The 17478-nt window shown below is 37.1% G+C and overlaps 2 protein-coding genes across 2 annotated transcripts in view; one reads left to right on the top strand and one right to left on the bottom strand.

The window, feature by feature from the left end:
* Positions 1 to 2194, top strand: part of LOC100245596 (uncharacterized) — a 44066-nt gene extending 41872 nt beyond the window's left edge. The window contains exons 12-13 of the mRNA XM_010650117.3: positions 686 to 868; positions 1674 to 2194. Of these exons, the coding sequence (XP_010648419.2) occupies positions 686 to 868; positions 1674 to 1871 (381 nt within the window). The 3' untranslated portion in view covers positions 1872 to 2194. The remainder of the gene's footprint in view (positions 1 to 685; positions 869 to 1673) is intronic.
* A 439-nt stretch (positions 2195 to 2633) lies between these two features.
* On the bottom strand, positions 2634 to 17435 carry LOC100254346 (photosystem II stability/assembly factor HCF136, chloroplastic). The gene is made up of 9 exons (XM_002278922.5): positions 17001 to 17435; positions 16293 to 16528; positions 8310 to 8440; positions 6984 to 7116; positions 5402 to 5524; positions 4108 to 4182; positions 3543 to 3658; positions 2996 to 3081; positions 2634 to 2792 (listed from the first exon to the last, which is right to left on the bottom strand). Exons 1-8 carry the CDS (start codon positions 17332 to 17334, stop codon positions 3015 to 3017), a joined length of 1215 nt encoding a protein of 404 aa, XP_002278958.1. The 5' UTR covers positions 17335 to 17435; the 3' UTR covers positions 2634 to 2792; positions 2996 to 3014.
* Positions 17436 to 17478: the final 43 nt, after the last annotated feature.

The raw sequence follows: 17478 nt of genomic DNA, 5'->3' as shown, positions 1-17478 counted from the left end.
GGTCCAACACTTTTAAAAGCAAGGAGACCCATCCTTCTCCGTAAATGTGATATAGGAAGAAAATTTTGATAATATTAAATTTTTTCGAAATGTCAAAATTATTTTTATTTTTAATAAAAAAAATTTTAAAATACAGTTCTCAAATATAAAACTCGATCCCATTGTAATAGTAACTATTTCTACTTCCACTATTAAATGCATAAAATGCTATGCAAGAAGCAAATTTTGATTTAATTATAATTTTTTAAAATGTCAAAATTATCTTTATGTTCAGTAAAAGAATTTTAAAATTACTGTTCCCAAACATGAGATTGACTCACTGTAATAACGACTATTACTACCAAATACAGAAGTTACATGCTATCCCAAACATGTTTTTAATGGTCTATTAAATAAATTGTTTGATTATAGGGTGGGGGGTTGGTTTGGGTTTTGTGTTGCATGAGCTGAGGGGGTTGGAAGAGAAAGGAAAGGGCAAGGTAGCAAAGTACTTTTAAGCAGATAGATTTATACTTGTTCAGTCCTCATGGTGAAAAAATTACTATCTAATACAATACACCCACATTACATTTGAATATTCCTTCAAATAGCTTTTGTGAGTTTCAGTAGTCACTTATGTAGAGTTTTTCACTCATATGCTGAATCACATCTGGCATAAAGTTAAGAAGGATTTCTTCATGTGCAGCTGCCACCTGGTAAAGAGCTCCAATATGGCCGAGTGTCAGCTGCAGAACTGGTGCAGGCAGTTCATGAGATGCTCTGCTCAGCTGGGATCAATATGGATGTGGAGAAGCAGTCTCTACTGCAAACAACCTTAACCTTGCAGGAACAACTGAAGGAGTCTCAGGCTGCACTTTTGCTTGAGCAGGTTTGTAACTTGCCGTTCTTTAATTTGTTAAATGCTTTCTGTCAGAAAAACTCTGAACTGGCTATGAGGGCATTAAACAATGTCCATAGGATATCGGTATCCATATAAAATAGTCCTTTATGTGATATAGATTTCCCTAAGGTAGCACCATGCATGTTGTGTTCTATATGTCAAAGTGCCAATCCTCCTCCAAGATTATTACTGTTATATGTTTTGACATGGACAGCCTGAAAATATTTTCAGCCCCTCTCCTTATGCTTTGACCATTTGGGTCTTTTGAACGAGTGCTTTTTCAAACAATCTTTTGGTACTTAATACCATCTCACCACTTCTGCTGAAAATTAGCCTTACCTACCCCAGTGGACTTCAACTCCCAACCTCTAATTCGAGGTCTTTTGGGAAGCCTTCTATATTCCAATTAGCACCTGCTAGTTGGTTTTAGTGGTGATCATTATGGCCATTTTAACTGTCTCTGGACCTTGAGAGTTTCCCTTTTGTGTGCCGTAGGATGAACAAGCTTGGATTTTAGGTACTTCTACCATTTTGACTCCGTGCAGAATGGGTAATCTATTCAGTTCTTTCCCGAACATCTCCCCAAGTTTGATTGATAAGCGAACATAATATTTTGGCAGCACAGATTCAAGATATAGCTATATACAGCTACCACTTGGTTTGATCAAATACCTCTTTCCGAAGGGCCTGCTTAACAAATGCAACATAACTGGTCATAAAATGCTTGCCATTGCCTCAACCTTGGATTGCCTAATATACTAAAAGATTTAGTGTTGATGGAATGAATTTGCAGGAAAAGGCAGACATGGCAGCAAAGGAAGCAGATACAGCCAAAGCATCATGGATGTGCCGGGTTTGTCTTAGTGCTGAAGTTGACATTACAATAATCCCATGCGGACACGTCCTGTGTCGCAGATGCTCTTCTGCTGTTTCCAGGTGCCCATTCTGCCGGCTCCAGGTCTCTAAAACTATGAAGATTTATCGCCCATGACAAGCTCCGGTCGTATGTGCAAAATACGAGAATGAAATTGCCCTACCTCATTTACCCAGAGGGAGCCTCATAATAATCTGTGTAAATCTTCATTTGCAAGGAATATGATGAAAAGGAAACTAATTTCCCCGAGGGTTATGCCGAGGAAGTGAAAATTAGCATGTGGGGTAGGAGAGAGGTGGATAGGATTTGTGTTTATCATAAAGCCCTTTGTGTATTAGGAGCTTTGTTCATTTATGTACAGAAGAAGAAAGCTGCTCAATTTGCTACCATGTACAGTAAGCATTCTTGAGATCTTTAATCAAATTTTTTTTAGTTCCAAAGGAATGAGATCAAAGTGTGATGAGATTAGATTTAGATACAAATTAATAGGATGCATCCTACAAACAAATGAAACTTGATTGCAAAATAATAAGATCCTTGCACACCACCACTCAGGTGGTGATGCCTTATGAATGGATGGATACTAATATTTTCGTATCAATAATTAAAAATAAAAAAAGTTCTCTTATTTCTTTTATTTTGAAATAAATTCTTTAAAGATTTAATTTGTTGAACTTAAACCTGCTTTTCATTTTCTTCCAATCTTTCTTTCCTTTCCTTCATGCTTTTCATTTTCCTTAACTTTCCAAAATTTTCAAGATTCAAACGTATAGCCAAAATGTGTACTGAATAGTTGCAATCCATCACTAGTCCAGTAAATTATAATGCCCATCTTGTTTTGGGTAACAGTTTTCCGTATGAATTTGGTGGTAAGGATAATTCCTCAACATGAACCGAGTAATTTTTATGAATAAAATAGTTACATAGTAATTACAATATAATAATTTCAATGAAATTTAGGCCAGTTTTTACAGCATCAAACAATGGCACATCATACCGTGGTTAAGCAGTACAAAATTGCAAGCCTCATTGACAAACCTGCACAATTAGAAATGTCAAATACTGTTTTAATCAACCAAAAGAAAAATTAAGATCCACCTCCTAATTCAATAGGTCCTTATGGTTCAACCAAAGGGCATGTAATTTATGAACTGTGTAATTTATGAATCACACATTAATTAACATTCAGAGTTAACTTACTAAAAAGGGGCTAGTTCTGACAAGGAGATTCAGTTGATTACCATGTTGTAAATTATTACTTTATCCAAGAAACCGAAGCAAAACTCCATCATTTCCTAGCACAAACCCCTTTGTGTCATCTATAAACCTGCAATGGAGAGAGTATAACAATCAGGAGCTTGTAAGTGAATTCAAGGATAAAGGGATAGGAAATTTGGAGAACTGCACAAAATTTACTGCCTCTGTTTCTCCCCCCTTTTCTCCTAAATACGGGAAACTTAATTATGTTCCACTTAGTTTCTAAGCAGATGGAGAAAAAGAAAATAAAGTAAAACTTGGAATCTCAGATGAAAATTCCAAACCCAAGTACTTTTTGACACTAGACACTTTATTTACTACTTATCCATCTTCCCTTCTTAACAACCTTAGGTCCAAGAATTGCCTTTAAAAAATGAACAAATGAAACAATCAACAATAGCAGAACGGATCTCAGCAAAGAGTAGAGGTGGAGGCATCCTTTGAACGTGCATCCTTAATTATTGAAAATGATATTTTGAATCATCCAAATGGCGAATTGGAGTGAGTAGATTGCAGAAGGTTGAAACTCACTTTACTGAATAGAGATTTGCAGCAATATTGTCAGCTGCTTTATCACGGGTCCATGTCTTGCCACCATTTGTGGTTCTCAACAGAACCCCACTGCCCCCAGCTGCCCAAGCCTCTTCCTATACAATAATATCATCAATAATAAGAAAACATGAAAAGGTTAATGAAAGACAACTTTTGTCAATTTAGAAACAAAACCAAGTTAGAGCAAAATGTAAATTCTCAAATTTTAATGAAATTTGGAAATGTCCAATCCATCTGGATGCACATGAACCAGCCACTGATACAATATGCTCATACAATATATGCAATGCACTTTGAGGCTACATAGAGCTTGTTTGGCTGTTATTCTAGGAAACATTTCTACTCTTTTTAAAACTTGAAAACAATTCTTTTCATAAAAATTTGTAAGTGTTATAAGGGTAGAAGCGCTTCATAGTATCACTACTAAACAGATTTATAGCCTCCTTCATGATCATTCCCATGCAAAAATTAGTATCATCCAGATCACCATACAGGAGGGGCACCCTGTTTCATCATGATGACCAGCAAATAATCTAAATGTTACCTTTGAACGGTATCCAACGTCAAGAATGCCAAAACCCCGACTTTGTACTGGAATCTCTTCAAAGTCCTCCGAAATCTAAAAATAGAAACCAGGTTGTGGTTAAACTACAGAAGGTTAATGGAGAAGGAAGAGAAAATCTCCAGCAGACAAAATCTAATTAGGAAAAAAATCAAGATACAGGAGGATTTAGCATTGAGCTCCTCTATGTTACCTATATCTTTCAGTTCTACAAGCACCCTTCTAGGGCAGTCACCCACCACTGATTCAGCTGGAACCCACCTTCAGATGAGACCTATCTGAAATACATGATGGGTGATTCTGCCGGAAGAATATGGAAAGCAGTTTTTCCTCTTCTAACAGGAACTAAATTTTTTTCTTTTCTTTTCCTATATATATATATATATATATTATTGTTGCTAAAACATAAGTACTCAATCCATTAAAAAAATTCACTGCCCTTAAATTAAGACAGGAATATTTTCCAAGTTTTCCAGATATCTAGACAGATGGAGCAAGAAGTCAGGTCTTGGTTAAGCATTGGCATACATATAAAGTTGGATCTAGGTGATTGACACAATGATTCCATCCTTCATCAAGCACATGATCTTCTTTGGGATTTTCATTTCATTTTTATTTTTGCTCCATCATAAATAGAAGATAGGTTTAATTTTGTTTACGAGACAAACAGAAGGTTAGAATAAGAAAGCACAAATATAATATGTTCTATGCCAGCCCTAGAAAAACTATCTTTTGGTCTAGATGGCCATGGAAAAACAAATAAAAAGGTCAACATTGGCCTTGGAGTGTGTGTGGTGGTTTCTCTCTGATAAAAATAACTCATGCTCTTATTTGTTCATGTTTCCTCATAAACATTTGCAAGTGAAAAGATGTGTCTATTTAGAGTAGTTTATGCTATTAGAAGTTTAAACCCTTTCTCCATCCCTTTTTTTGTCACATACAGAATAGGGCTTCATGGTTCTGTAGATTGTGCCAACAAAAATAAAAGAAAATGCTACTTTTTCTTTTTCTCAGGCAACTTTATCTTGCTTGTTAATCTTTAAGCGAAAAATATTCCTCTTTTTTCAAACCTAAAAAACAGCTTATGAGAATGCATCCAAAATAAGAAAACTTAACAGCAGAGTAATATCTATTATCTAAGCAATTCAAGATTCTTTCATGTATATTATGAAGAATCCTTTATCATACTGTAGCAATATTAACACACTAGAGAATCCCTTATCATACTGTAGCAATATTAACACACTACAATAAACATGTTCCCTCCACTACTTACCCCTGTGCCTTTGCTGAGATAAAGTCCCCCACCACGTACAAGAAGCCAAAGGCCACCATCAGCTCTCCATCCCATGTTTTGGATTCTTCTTGCAACTGCCCTGTTATGGGGTTGCCAGTATGGCTGCAAATTATAAAAAATTAACGAGGATAATTGATATATATAAAGATTCACAATTGAAACTCAAAGCCCTAAATAAAGGTAGCTTATGGACTACATCAGCTATCAGCTGCAAAAAGAAAAAATAAAATAGATGAAGCAATCAACTGATGAATATAAAAACTCATAAAGGTACCATAATATGGATATCTTAGATTACAGCAGAATGAAGACCTTTCTTTTTTGAGTGGAATACAAGAATGAACATCCATACCAAGTCTTCTTTTGTTGCAATATGATAAAATTATTCATAGGATAAGAAAAAGGTTCTCTATCAATAACAACAAAACATCATAGTGCCCAAGGAGTAAACCATTCTAGTGTTCAGCCACACAGTAAAATGTGATGCTTTTAGTATTGAATATTGAATGAGTAAATGGCTAAGGCTGAGGGATTTTAATCGGTCAACAATAACAGAGGTGCTCCAGTATCAGAGCATCCAGTTCCCCAACATGCTATACTAACCACTGAAGACAAATTTGGATTTAGAGCAAGGGGATCAGTTAATATGCTTATATATTTGAAAACAATTTAATTGAATTTTGAAAAGTTTCTATAATATTCTAAATTAGAAAACTCAGATTTAGATGTGAATCAAGAAAATCAAGCATTTAAAAATTTTCTTGATGTAGACAACTACAGAAGAGTATCTTAGCATTATCTGAAAACCAACCACTAAAGACAAATTTCGATTTAGAGCAAGGGGATCAGTTAATATTCTTATATATTGGAAAACAATTTAATTGAATTTTGAAAAGTTTCTATGATATTCTAAATGCGAAAATTCAGATTTAGATGTGAATCAAGAAAATCAAGCATTTAAAAATTTTCTTGATGTAGACAACCATAGAAGAGTATCTTAGCATTATTTAAAGTATCAGTTACCTTTCACCAACTTAATCCACATGCATCAATCATTCTTTTCAATTGCTAGATATTCAAGCTGGGAAGAATTAGTGAACTTCTTAGAATATTCCCAACTGGATGATGCTGAGATGGATTCTCTGCAGCATCAAGCTCAACAGGCTGTCTAGATTTAAAAACAGACCTGGATTTGAGCATGCAATTTTATTTTATTTTATGGTGGGGTGTCAGAGGTCACATTTTAGCTGATGCAAGACCAGGTATAGGAGGCTCATAAGACATGAGGAGTCCCTCTGTAGTTTTGCCCTTATTACTCACTAGTCTATGCAACAGGAAATAGGAATTCAATTTATTATTCATTCAGTGAATTATTTTCTCACTGTAGTACTACTAAACATCTAATTCTTCTGCAATGGTACTCATTCATAATCATAATATGGCTTCAAAATGAATCTCAATTATGCCTTCATCTTGAGGTGTAACAAGCAGACAAGCTCCTCATACATGTCAATTGAGCATGAAATGAATACAAAGCAAGCCATATGCTAAAGAACCTCACCTGCCCAGGCTCCCAAGTGAGGTAGAAGTTACCACGACTTGAAACAGCAACATAGCTTCCATCTGGGGATCGATTTACAGTATTGAAAGTGCCTGTATAGTAACTTGCACCACTAATACCACTAGAAACTGTTCTGCAAAAGCAGTGATGCCATGTGAGTTTCATTTTTACCCCTTTGTGATGAACTATAATTTCATGTATCACTGTCACCTGTTCATTTCGGTAAATTTTTCTAGGCATCTCTAGATATCATAGATAACTAGTTCACAGTATGCTCCTTGATTTATTTTTATTTTTTTCCTGGCAATGCATCCATGTAAGACTATGCTAGTTATTGTATTTTTCATTATGTTAAACTTTTTACTAAATGCAGTCATGCTGGATTGCTAGACCTGAGTGTAGCCAACAAAATTAAAATGAAAAAAAAAATTATTTTGAAGGAAAATGAAAAGAAAATAATCAATTTTTAAGGCATGATTGTTCAACTACATGATATTGACAACTAATGTCATTCTGATATGCAAACAGTTCAAATCCCAAAAATGAAGTGTACAACAAAGGAGGGGAAAGGAAAGAAACAAGGTTTATCTTTTGGAGCAGTTTATACTTGCTTCCTCTTTTTGATAAGATTTGGTATATTTTGGAAGGATTTCTAGTCTTTCTTTATAGATATTAATTTAATGAATTTTCTGTTTCTAATAAGAAAAAAAAAAGTAAAAAAAAAAAAATTGTTGAGATAATAAAATAGAGGAAAGGAAAAATGGAACTACAATGTGCAATTAAAGTAAGAGAGAAGGAACTCCATATTGGACAAAAAGTGATAAAAGTATTTAGTACTTGTATTCTATCTTTTATGACAGAAAAAACATTCTTATTAACAAACATAAGCATAACCAAATTGCTTTTGTTATGACAAGATACCAGAAGGCAATCAAGAAAATTTTCTACGAGAAAGGTAAAAAAATACAGAAGACAAAATAGAAAGGGAATATTATCTAAATATGGAACATGAACTTTTTTAAGAGCCAGGTAAATTGTAGAATACTAATGATTTAGTAAACCTTGGAGATTTAGAGAATGCCAAGGGGAGACCAAAAAAGGAAGTATGTTGTCGCTTTCATAACCAACTAAAAACATCTGAGACAGCTATGCATAGAATGCAGCAAGCATTTTTTCACCCACCATAAGAATGGAGTAGGTTCAGATGATGGTGATAATGAAAACAACAATTCTGTGACAATAGCAATGTTCTTTCCTCCACACAATAAAACCTTCATCCATTAATACTCAGAAGTTTATGGGGCCAGGATTTTAGTAGAAAGTCACCTATTAAGAGTAGCTGAGACAGTCTCCTGAACAGCTGCCCTCCAATTGTAGCCTCTGTTTGAAGTAACATAAATTGCACCTTCATCTGTTACCATCTCTGCACTCTTCTCTCCTGTTGCCTTTATATATACCTGAGAATGCCATAATAGAATGGTAGTTTAGCCCTTAAAATGGTTAAAACCAGGAGAAAATCAAGAAGAATGGAAATGGAGGATTTCCAAGGGAACTTAATCATGTTATAGAAATAACAAATAAATAAAAAATAGACAACTTTAGTAAAATCTAAAAAACAAGAATAAAAATTGGTTAGTTGGCATTTATTAAGCTAATTTTTTTTATTTCTTACATTTTTCTTGGGACAATATTCACTTGGTACGCATATTTGGAACTTTTGTTTTTAATCAGAAACAAACATTTTCATTCATCAATCAATTGATAAAGACAAGAAGGATAAGCATCCTTCAAAGTTGTACAAAAGTTGGTATAGGTATAAAGTAACCAAGAACAAGAACCACAAAAAACTAGCTCATCCTCATAAAAACTGCATATATATATAGGAGAAAAAACATTGGACACTCAAAGGGGAAAGAAATCTCCAACAAAGGAGACCATATGCTTTGCTCCTTGTTTGGCTAATTGATATGCAAATTTGTTTGCTAGACAAGGAATCCAAGAGAAGGAACAACCCAACTCATTTGAAGTATCTATGATTTTGAACATCCAATTTTCAAACTTCCATGAACCTCTTTCTTTATCTGTCACCCAAGATATTATTATGGCAAAATCTCCCTGTACAATTAGATTGAATAGGGATAAATCTTTTGCCTGTCAATATCTCTGCTTCAATGGCTAACCCCATTTCTTGATGGTTAGAAAACACTCTCAATATTGTACCAAAATGATCTTTAATCACACCTCCAATACCTATCTATATGGCTAACCTCATTTCTACATGGCTAATCACATATTTGGAACTTTCCTCCCTCAAACTGTCTATAAAAGAGTGCAAGAAAGGCTATAAATCCGACTAAATCTAAAAACCACATTTTTTTTGTTCATGTGATATCTGAAATTTTTTAAAAAAACCAATCTACCTTTCTCTTAAACAATAAACACCTTAAAGTTTGTTCTTCAATTTAATCAATGTCAGTTCTATTCTACATAAAATAAAGAATTTTTGAAGAACTTATTTAACCTAGAATGATGAAACTCGAAGACCTTTTTAATTCCCAGAATCTTTGTTTATTTTGGCCCACAAACTAAATGTCTTTCGAGGGGGAAAAAGAGGAACATTAAATTAGCAGTTGAGTAATTTTTGGGTCAATAGGGATAGAATCGTCTTTTCTTTCGAGCTTGGATAAAGGGTTTTCTTTCTTTTCATTTAGAAAGATTGTTGAATATAATGTATTTATAGTGTACAAGTTTCTTTCCTTTCTTAATATAGGTCACATATATGGTAGTTAGGTCAACCTAGTCTTGTATATATATTTCCCTATTGTAAGAAGTTAACAATATGAATGAGAATTAAGGTTTTCTCTCTCTCTCTTTCAACATGGTATCAGAGTCAAGAGAGAAAACATTATTCTTTCTGATTTACCCATGTAATTAATTCCGGGAATCCGTTCAGTGACCGTGTTTCATTCCGGTCACCTTTTCCATCTCCCAAAGCTTTCCATCCAGCCATATCGTGGTCAGAAAACCCTCATCACCGTCAACATTTTACTGGCGACTTTTCCAGCGAATTTTTTCCCCCGGCAACATTTTCCGACATCGACCACATCATCAGGAGCGCAAAGAGGAGATCTGCAACTTTTCTCATAGCACCGGAGCCAAAAACCCACCCACGCGCCACTCTTCTCTAGCGGCCTGAATCCCACGCGCCGGGCGTGAGGGCGCATGGCCCACTTTCCGGTGCCGGGCTTCTTTCAGCAAGCTCGTCTGGCGCTGTCTTGCACTTCTAAGCCTCCGTCAATCCTCTCCGAACCCTGCTTCTCCATTTTTTTGGCATTTCAGCCTCCACGAGTCTTCTTTCAACCTCCTCCAGCCCCCAACGGCAGCTCCCTTCCTTGGCCGAGACCTGTGTGTGCCTTGGGAAGGCCTCTTCTTCATCCCCGGTCACTTTTCTCCTTTGTTTGGGTCCCGACATACCAGGTTCTTCTTCCACAGCTGTGATCCGACCTCCCTTTAGGGCTCTCTTCGATCCAAACGTGATTCAATCTCAGGTGAAGTGGATATGGCAACTAAAAATCCCATTTTTACATCCGTCATCTCTGGATCTCCTACTATCACATCGAAAAAATTGATTGGTAGTGAGAATTATCTCTCCTGGTCAGCGTCCGTGGAACTCTGGTTTATGGGCCAAGGTTATGAGGATCATCTTGTTACACCTGAGGATGCTATACCTGATGTTGACAAAGTGCAATGGAAGAAGATCGATGCACAATTATGCAGCGTATTATGGCAATCTGTCGATCCCAAAATTTTCCATCATCTTCGTGCCTACAAAACCTGCTTTAAATTTTGGACTCAAGGTAAAGGATTATACACGAATGATATTCAACTATTTTATAAGGTGGTTTCTGATATTGTTCATGTGAGACAGCAGGACATGGATCTGTCTACTTATATTGGCCGGATTGCGTCTCTTAAGGAAGAGTTCTTAACTTTGATGCCCTTCACTAATGGTGCTGAAGCTCAACAAATACAGAGTGACAAGTTCTTTATGGTGTTAACCTTCATTGGCCTCCGTCCAAATCTTAAGTCTGTCCGAGATCAGATTCTTGCTAGTCCATTAGTACCATCTTTGGATGATGTGTTCACTCGTCTCTTACGCCTCTCCTCTACTCAAACCTTGTCGACTGATGGTCCTTCAGATTCATCTGTGTTAGCCTCTCATACTAACTCTCGAGGAGGACGTAGTGGCAATCGGGGTCGAGAACAACGTCCTCAGTGCACCTACTGTAATAAGCTTGGTCACACTCAAGATCATTGCTATCAGTTACATGGACGGCCTCCTCGCACTACCCACATTGCTCAGTCATCTGATCCTCTGCTATCTCGACCTGACTCCGCTGCGAGCTCCACATCTTAGAGTATCACCCTTACTGGTAGTGATTATGATGCCTATGTCCGATATCAGGCAGCCACATCAACTTCTGTTGTTTCTGTTGCCCAGACCGGTAATGTCTCAGTCTGCCTTACTCAGTCTCCTTCTCTTGGCCCGTGGATTCTAGATTCTGGAGCATCTGATCATATCTCTGGTAATAAACATTTTTTCTCCTCTCTTACTACTACCTCTGTTTTACCTACTGTTACTTTAACTAATGGTTCCCAAACTATGACTAAAGGTATTAGTTTGGCTCATCCTCTCCCTTCCCTACCTCTCCATTCTGTCATTTATGCCCCCGAGTGTCCCTTTAATCTTATTTCCATCAACAAAATAACTCGCACTTTTAACTGTTCTATCACTTTTTCTGATAAATCTGTGATCTTGCAGGACCAGAGTACGGGGAAGGCAATTGGCATAGGGTGTGAGTCTCAAGGCCTCTATCACCTCACATCACCTTCATCTCCTGCACCTTGCATTTCCACCGATGCTCCTCTTCTCATTCACAGTCGTCTGGGTTATCCTAGTCTCTCCAAGTTCCAGAAGATGGTCCCTCGTTTTTCCACTTTGTCGTCGCTTACGTGTGAGTCGTGTCAGCTTGGGAAACATACTCATATCTCGTTCCCAAAGCGTTTGAATAATCGTGCAAAGTCTCCTTTTGAACTTGTCCACACTGATGTTTGGGGTCCATGTCGGACCGCATCTACTTTAGGATTTTAGTATTTTGTCACTTTCATTGATGACTATTCAAGATGTACTTGGTTATTTTTAATGAAAAATTGAGCTGAGTTATTCTCTATTTTCCAGAAATTTTGTGTTGAAATCCAAACACAATTCAATGTTTTTATTCGAGTGTTACGCAGTGACAATGCTCAGGAATAGTTTTCTACACCCTTTACTTCTTTTATGTTCCAACATGGGATCCTCCATCAGTCATCTTGTGCTCATACTCCTCAACAAAATGGGGTTGCTGAACGTAAAAATTGACATCTTGTTGAGACAGCTCGTACCCTCCTTCTCCATAGTCATGTTCCTTTTCATTTTTTGGGGGATGCTGTTCTTACAGCCTGTTACTTGATTAATCGTATGCCCTCATCTATATTACATGACCAAATCCCTCATTCCCTCCTTTTTCCTACCCAACCTCTTTGTTTCCTTCCTCCTCGTGTCTTTGGCTGTACATGTTCTGTTCATACTCTCACACCTGTACAGGACAAGCTCTCCGCCAAGGCTACGAAATGCATCTTCTTGGGATACTCTCGACTTTAGAAAGGCTATCATTGTTATTCCCCCGACACTCATCGTTATTTTCTCTCCGCTAATGTCACATTCTTTGAGGACTCTCCATTCTTCTTATCCTCTGAATCTCTTCCCATTTCTGAAGTATTGTCACTTCCCTATATATCCCCCCCTTCAGATGCGCTCTCTCGTCCTCTTCAGGTTTATCATCGTCGACATCGTATTGTTGCTCCTCCTCTCTCTTCAGCTGAAGTACCTGATGACTCACCTCCCGTCCCACCGATTTCCCCTACCCCAGCCCTGTCATCTACTGACCATTTGCCTATTGCTCTTCGGAAAGGTAATCGATCTACTCGTAATCCTCATCCTATTTATAATTTTTTGAGCTACCATTGATTATCTTCATCCTATTCTGTCTTTGTCTCTACTTTATCCTTTGTTTCTCTTCCTAAGAGCACTAGTGAGGCACTTTCTCATCCTGGGTGGCGACAGGCAATGGTTGATGAAATGGCTGCTCTGCACTCCAATGGCACATGGGATCTTGTTTCTTTACCTCCCGGTAAATCTACAGTTGGATGTCGTTGGGTCTACACTGTTAAAGTTGGTCCTAATGGTCAGGTTGATCCCCTTAAGGCCTGCTTGGTTGCTAAAGATTATACTCAGATTTATGGTTGTGACTATGGTGACACCTTCTCTCCTGTTGCCAAGATTGCTTCTGTTCGCTTATTTCTCTTCATGGCAGCTATGTGTCATTGGCCTTTTTATCAGTTGGATATTAAGAATGCTTTCCTTCATGGTGAACTTCTCAAGGAAGTGTATATGGAGCAACCACCTGGTTTTGTTGCTCAAGGAAAGTCTGGTTTAGTGTGCAAGTTACGTCGCTCTCTATATGGCTTGAAATAGTCTCCTCGGCCATGGTTTGGGCGTTTTAGTTCAGTTGTTCAAGAGTTTGGAATGCTTTGGAGTGAAGCAGATCATTCAGTTTTCTATCATCATAACTCTTCGAGCCAATGCATCTATTTGGTAGTTTATGTGGATGACATTGTCATTACAGGCAGTGATCAGGAGGGTATCCAAAGACTAAAGCAACACCTTTTCAACCACTTTCAAACCAAAGACTTGGGCAAACTCAAGTACTTTCTGGGACTTGAAATAGCTCAATCTAGTTCAGGTGTGGTTATGTCACAAAAGAAGTATGTCTTAGACATCTTGGAAGAAACAGGTATGTTAGAATGTAAACCTGTTGACACTTCTATGGATCCAAATGTCAAACTTGTACCAGGACAAGGGGAGCCTTTAAGAGATCCTGGGAGATATCGATGACTTGTAGGCAAACTGAACTACCTCACCATCACTCGGCCAGACATCTCTTTTCCTGTGAGTGTGGTTAGTCAATTTCTACAGTCACCATGTGACAACCATTGGGATGTTGTGATCCGCAGTCTTCGATATATTAAAGCAACACTAAGCCAAGGTATGTTGTATGAAGACAGGGATCATACCCAAATTGTTGGTTACATAGATGCAGACTAGGCTGGTACACCCTCATATAGGCGTTCCACCTCAGGGTATTGTGTTTTTATTGGAGGTAACTTAATATCCTGGAAGAGTAAGAAACAAGATGTAGTGGTCAGATCAAGCGTCGAAGCTGAGTATCGAGCTATGGCTTTGGCAACATGTGAACTCATATGGTTGAGGCAACTCCTTTAGGAATTGAGATTTGGAAAAAATGAACAGATAAAGCTAGTCTGTGACAATCAGGCGGCATTACATATTGTATCTAATCCAGTCTTTCATGAAAGGACCAAGCATATTGAAGTTGACTGTCACTTCATTAGAGAGAAGATCGCATCAGGGTGTGTTGCTACAAGTTTTGTTAATTCAAATGATCAACTAGCAGACATCTTTACTAAATCTCTCAGAGGTCCTAGGATTAAATACATTTGTAACAAGCTTGGTGCATATGACATATATGTTCCAGCTTGAGGGGGAGTGTTGAATATAATGCATTTATAATGTACAAGTTTCTTTCCTTTCTTAATATAGGTCACATATATGGTAGTTAGGTCAACCTAGCCTTGTATATATATTTTCCTATTATAAGAAGTTAACAATATGAATGAGAATTAAGATTTTCTCTCTCTCTCTCTTTCAACAAAGACTAATTAAGGGTTGCTTTTCAGTTACAATTTATTGGCCTTTGAGAACCAAATCTTGTAGCTCTCAACTACCCATCTACATGTCACTTATAGACGAGATATATTAATATAAAGCAGAATAATATAAGTTCCTTATCATCTAAATAAACATGAGTATGTATGTATGTATGTATATATATATATATATATATATATATATATACATACATATATTTAAAGTGTTTGTTGGATAAGCTCTGACAGAAACAAGTTGCCATAATTTTCTTAATGTTGATATAGCTAACATAATATTAATATACCTGCATCAACTCAGAGATAGTCAAAATATGAGGAGCAGTCAAATCAATCACTTAAATCCAGGTTTGTCTATTATGCTGTGGGTTAGGATGTTTATAGATGGGGCATCTATGTCTATGGTTGATTTTTTAGATTTGTTCAGTTCTTGTCTAGGAGGGAGTTGTTTTTTGTCTTCTCTCTCTTTGGCTTTGCCAGTTGGCACCCTTCATATATAACCTGTGTACCTTGAAGTGCTCTTTGTTAGGCACTGTTTACAAATTTTTTTCTTTTTTTTTTTGCATGCCTATCGAAAAATGGTAACAAGCATCTTGATTATGCCTAATATTTTCAAATAGGTGTATCACCAATAAATGGGTTATATATCATACATGATACCATTCGTTGATAGAACATGAAATTTGAGATGCAGTACAAAGAAAGATAAAACAAATTTGAAATCAAAGATCCTGGTCATGTATTAAGTTTGTGACAACGAAAATATGCTATTATTACATCATAAAAGGCTTCATTCCAGTCCCACCAAAAATGTGATTTTTCAAAAACAAAATAAAGCAACAGGCTTGTAAAAAAAAGGCCCAAAGGGCAAGTTCAGCGAATAGAACGAACAGTTATATAGATTCCCTTCGCAAAGGTGAACGTCATGATGACCAAGATAATGACAGAATCGCCATCATTAACTAGAGGACAATGCAAACTTTTTGTGGAATTCAATGATATCAGTTAAATGAGGAAGCAATTAGTCAGACTGTCAATGTATTTTTCAAGCATGTAAACAAAGAAGGTTTTGTTGTTTGATTTTGATTGCCCTGTCAAATAATTAAAAACAGATCCTATCACGTTAAGTATCTAAATGGGCTAATTAGATGCCACAATCCAGTGCCAAAAGGTGCTTTGCTCAGCTATGATAGACATGATGCATACAGTTTCCTATGAAAATGAGGTTCCGTTACAGTAAATCACCAATGCTTAAAGAAAACAGGAGGAAAATAGCACTGAGAAATACTGGGCTTCTGCGCTACATCTGGTTTCTGAGAAATGATTTTCGATTAATATTAAAATTTTATCATATTAGAGTCCCAAAATAATGAAAAGCTTAATATTCAAATTTTGAGTTTCTTTTCTTTTCCTACATTCTATCAGCAATCAAACAGAACCTCAATGACCTTCTATACAAAAACTTACTATATCTCCAGGAAGTTGGGCACTTAAGGGTATTCTTTCCCAGCTTTCTCCAGCATCAGAAGTATACAACAGAATTGAAGGTTTTCCAACAATCCACCCCTCCTTCCCTTTGAAACTAATTGAATTAAATCTGTAGTTGAAATCTTCATCTTCAGCCGAGGGTATTGATCGTGGAACCCAAGTGTTTCCTCCATCTTTTGTCTCCATAATTGTCTGCCTAGTTCCCAGCAGAAAACCTAGAAAACCGAAGATTTTCAAGAAATTCAACATGTATCAAGAAGAAAAATGTCAAAATGCAGACCTTTTCTTTTCAACTTCAAAAAATAAAAATAAAAATAAAATCAAGAAATTAAACCAAAAAAAAAAAAAAAAATCGTTTCTGTTCCGCTTCCAACCAAAGTGGCAAATGCAAGATTGAAGAATTATATTGGATATCGGGAGCCAGGCGTAATTAATGAAAACACAAGGAATCGTTCAAGCATATGAGGATGATTTCAGTTTCAGTCGTGAATATCGAAATTCAGGAATAATTAAAGAACTATGATTTCGGAGCAAAGCACAACACAAAATTTCTCTCTCAGAAAGACACATTATTCAAAGAAGCTGCGTCGCTGAGTACCTAAAAGGACACAGACACATCTATGAAAGAAGCTCCGTTTGTGCAGTGAAAGAGAAAAAAAAAAAATTAAAGGAAGACAACAAACAGACCGTGACTCAAGTCGTCGGGAACAAAAGCGATGTCGAGAAGAACAACGCCGGGGTCGATGGGAAGGTAAACTCTTTCCCACTCGGAAAGAAGCGGTTCTTCGGACTTGGCCGGTGGCTCAATTCCTAAGATAAGGGGAGCGACGGAGATTGCGGCGGTCTCCGCCAGCAAGTGTCGCCGAGTGAGCGACGGTTTCTGGAGACACGCTCTGGGGACGACGCGAACTCGCGAGGCCCCACAGCAGTTGCGATGGTCAGTTTTGATGAAGAAAGACTTGAGCGAAGGTTTCAGTGCGACTACTGGATTGCAGTAATCGCTTAGTTGCAGAGTCGCCATCGTGCTTCTTCTTCCTTCTCACTCACTTATCCAAATGAATGATGCTCCCTCAACGGCTTCGCTTCGCGGTTTGAAGCGTGTCTGTCCCCTTCCTATACATGTGGACAGAATTAAAACGTTATTAAATATTAACTTTAATATGAA

Source organism: Vitis vinifera, chromosome 1 (genome assembly GCF_030704535.1).
Source record: "Vitis vinifera cultivar Pinot Noir 40024 chromosome 1, ASM3070453v1".
In the NCBI taxonomy this organism is placed as follows: domain Eukaryota; kingdom Viridiplantae; phylum Streptophyta; class Magnoliopsida; order Vitales; family Vitaceae; genus Vitis; species Vitis vinifera.
Note: the sequence above shows the minus strand (reverse complement) of the source record. Positions and strands in the feature narration are given on the sequence as shown.

Excerpts from the sequence above, each read along its gene's own strand:
- LOC100254346 (XM_002278922.5), bottom strand. The coding sequence starts at position 17,334 with ATGGCGACTCTGCAACTAAGCGATTACTGCAATCCAGTAGTCGCACTG. Across the intron at positions 16,529-17,000 it reads TCCCGACGACTTGAGTCACG|GTTTTCTGCTGGGAACTAGG; the intron begins GTCTGTTTGTTG and ends TCGGTTTTCTAG. Across the intron at positions 4,183-5,401 it reads ATCTCAGCAAAGGCACAGGG|ATTTCGGAGGACTTTGAAGA; the intron begins GTAAGTAGTGGA and ends TTCTATTTTTAG.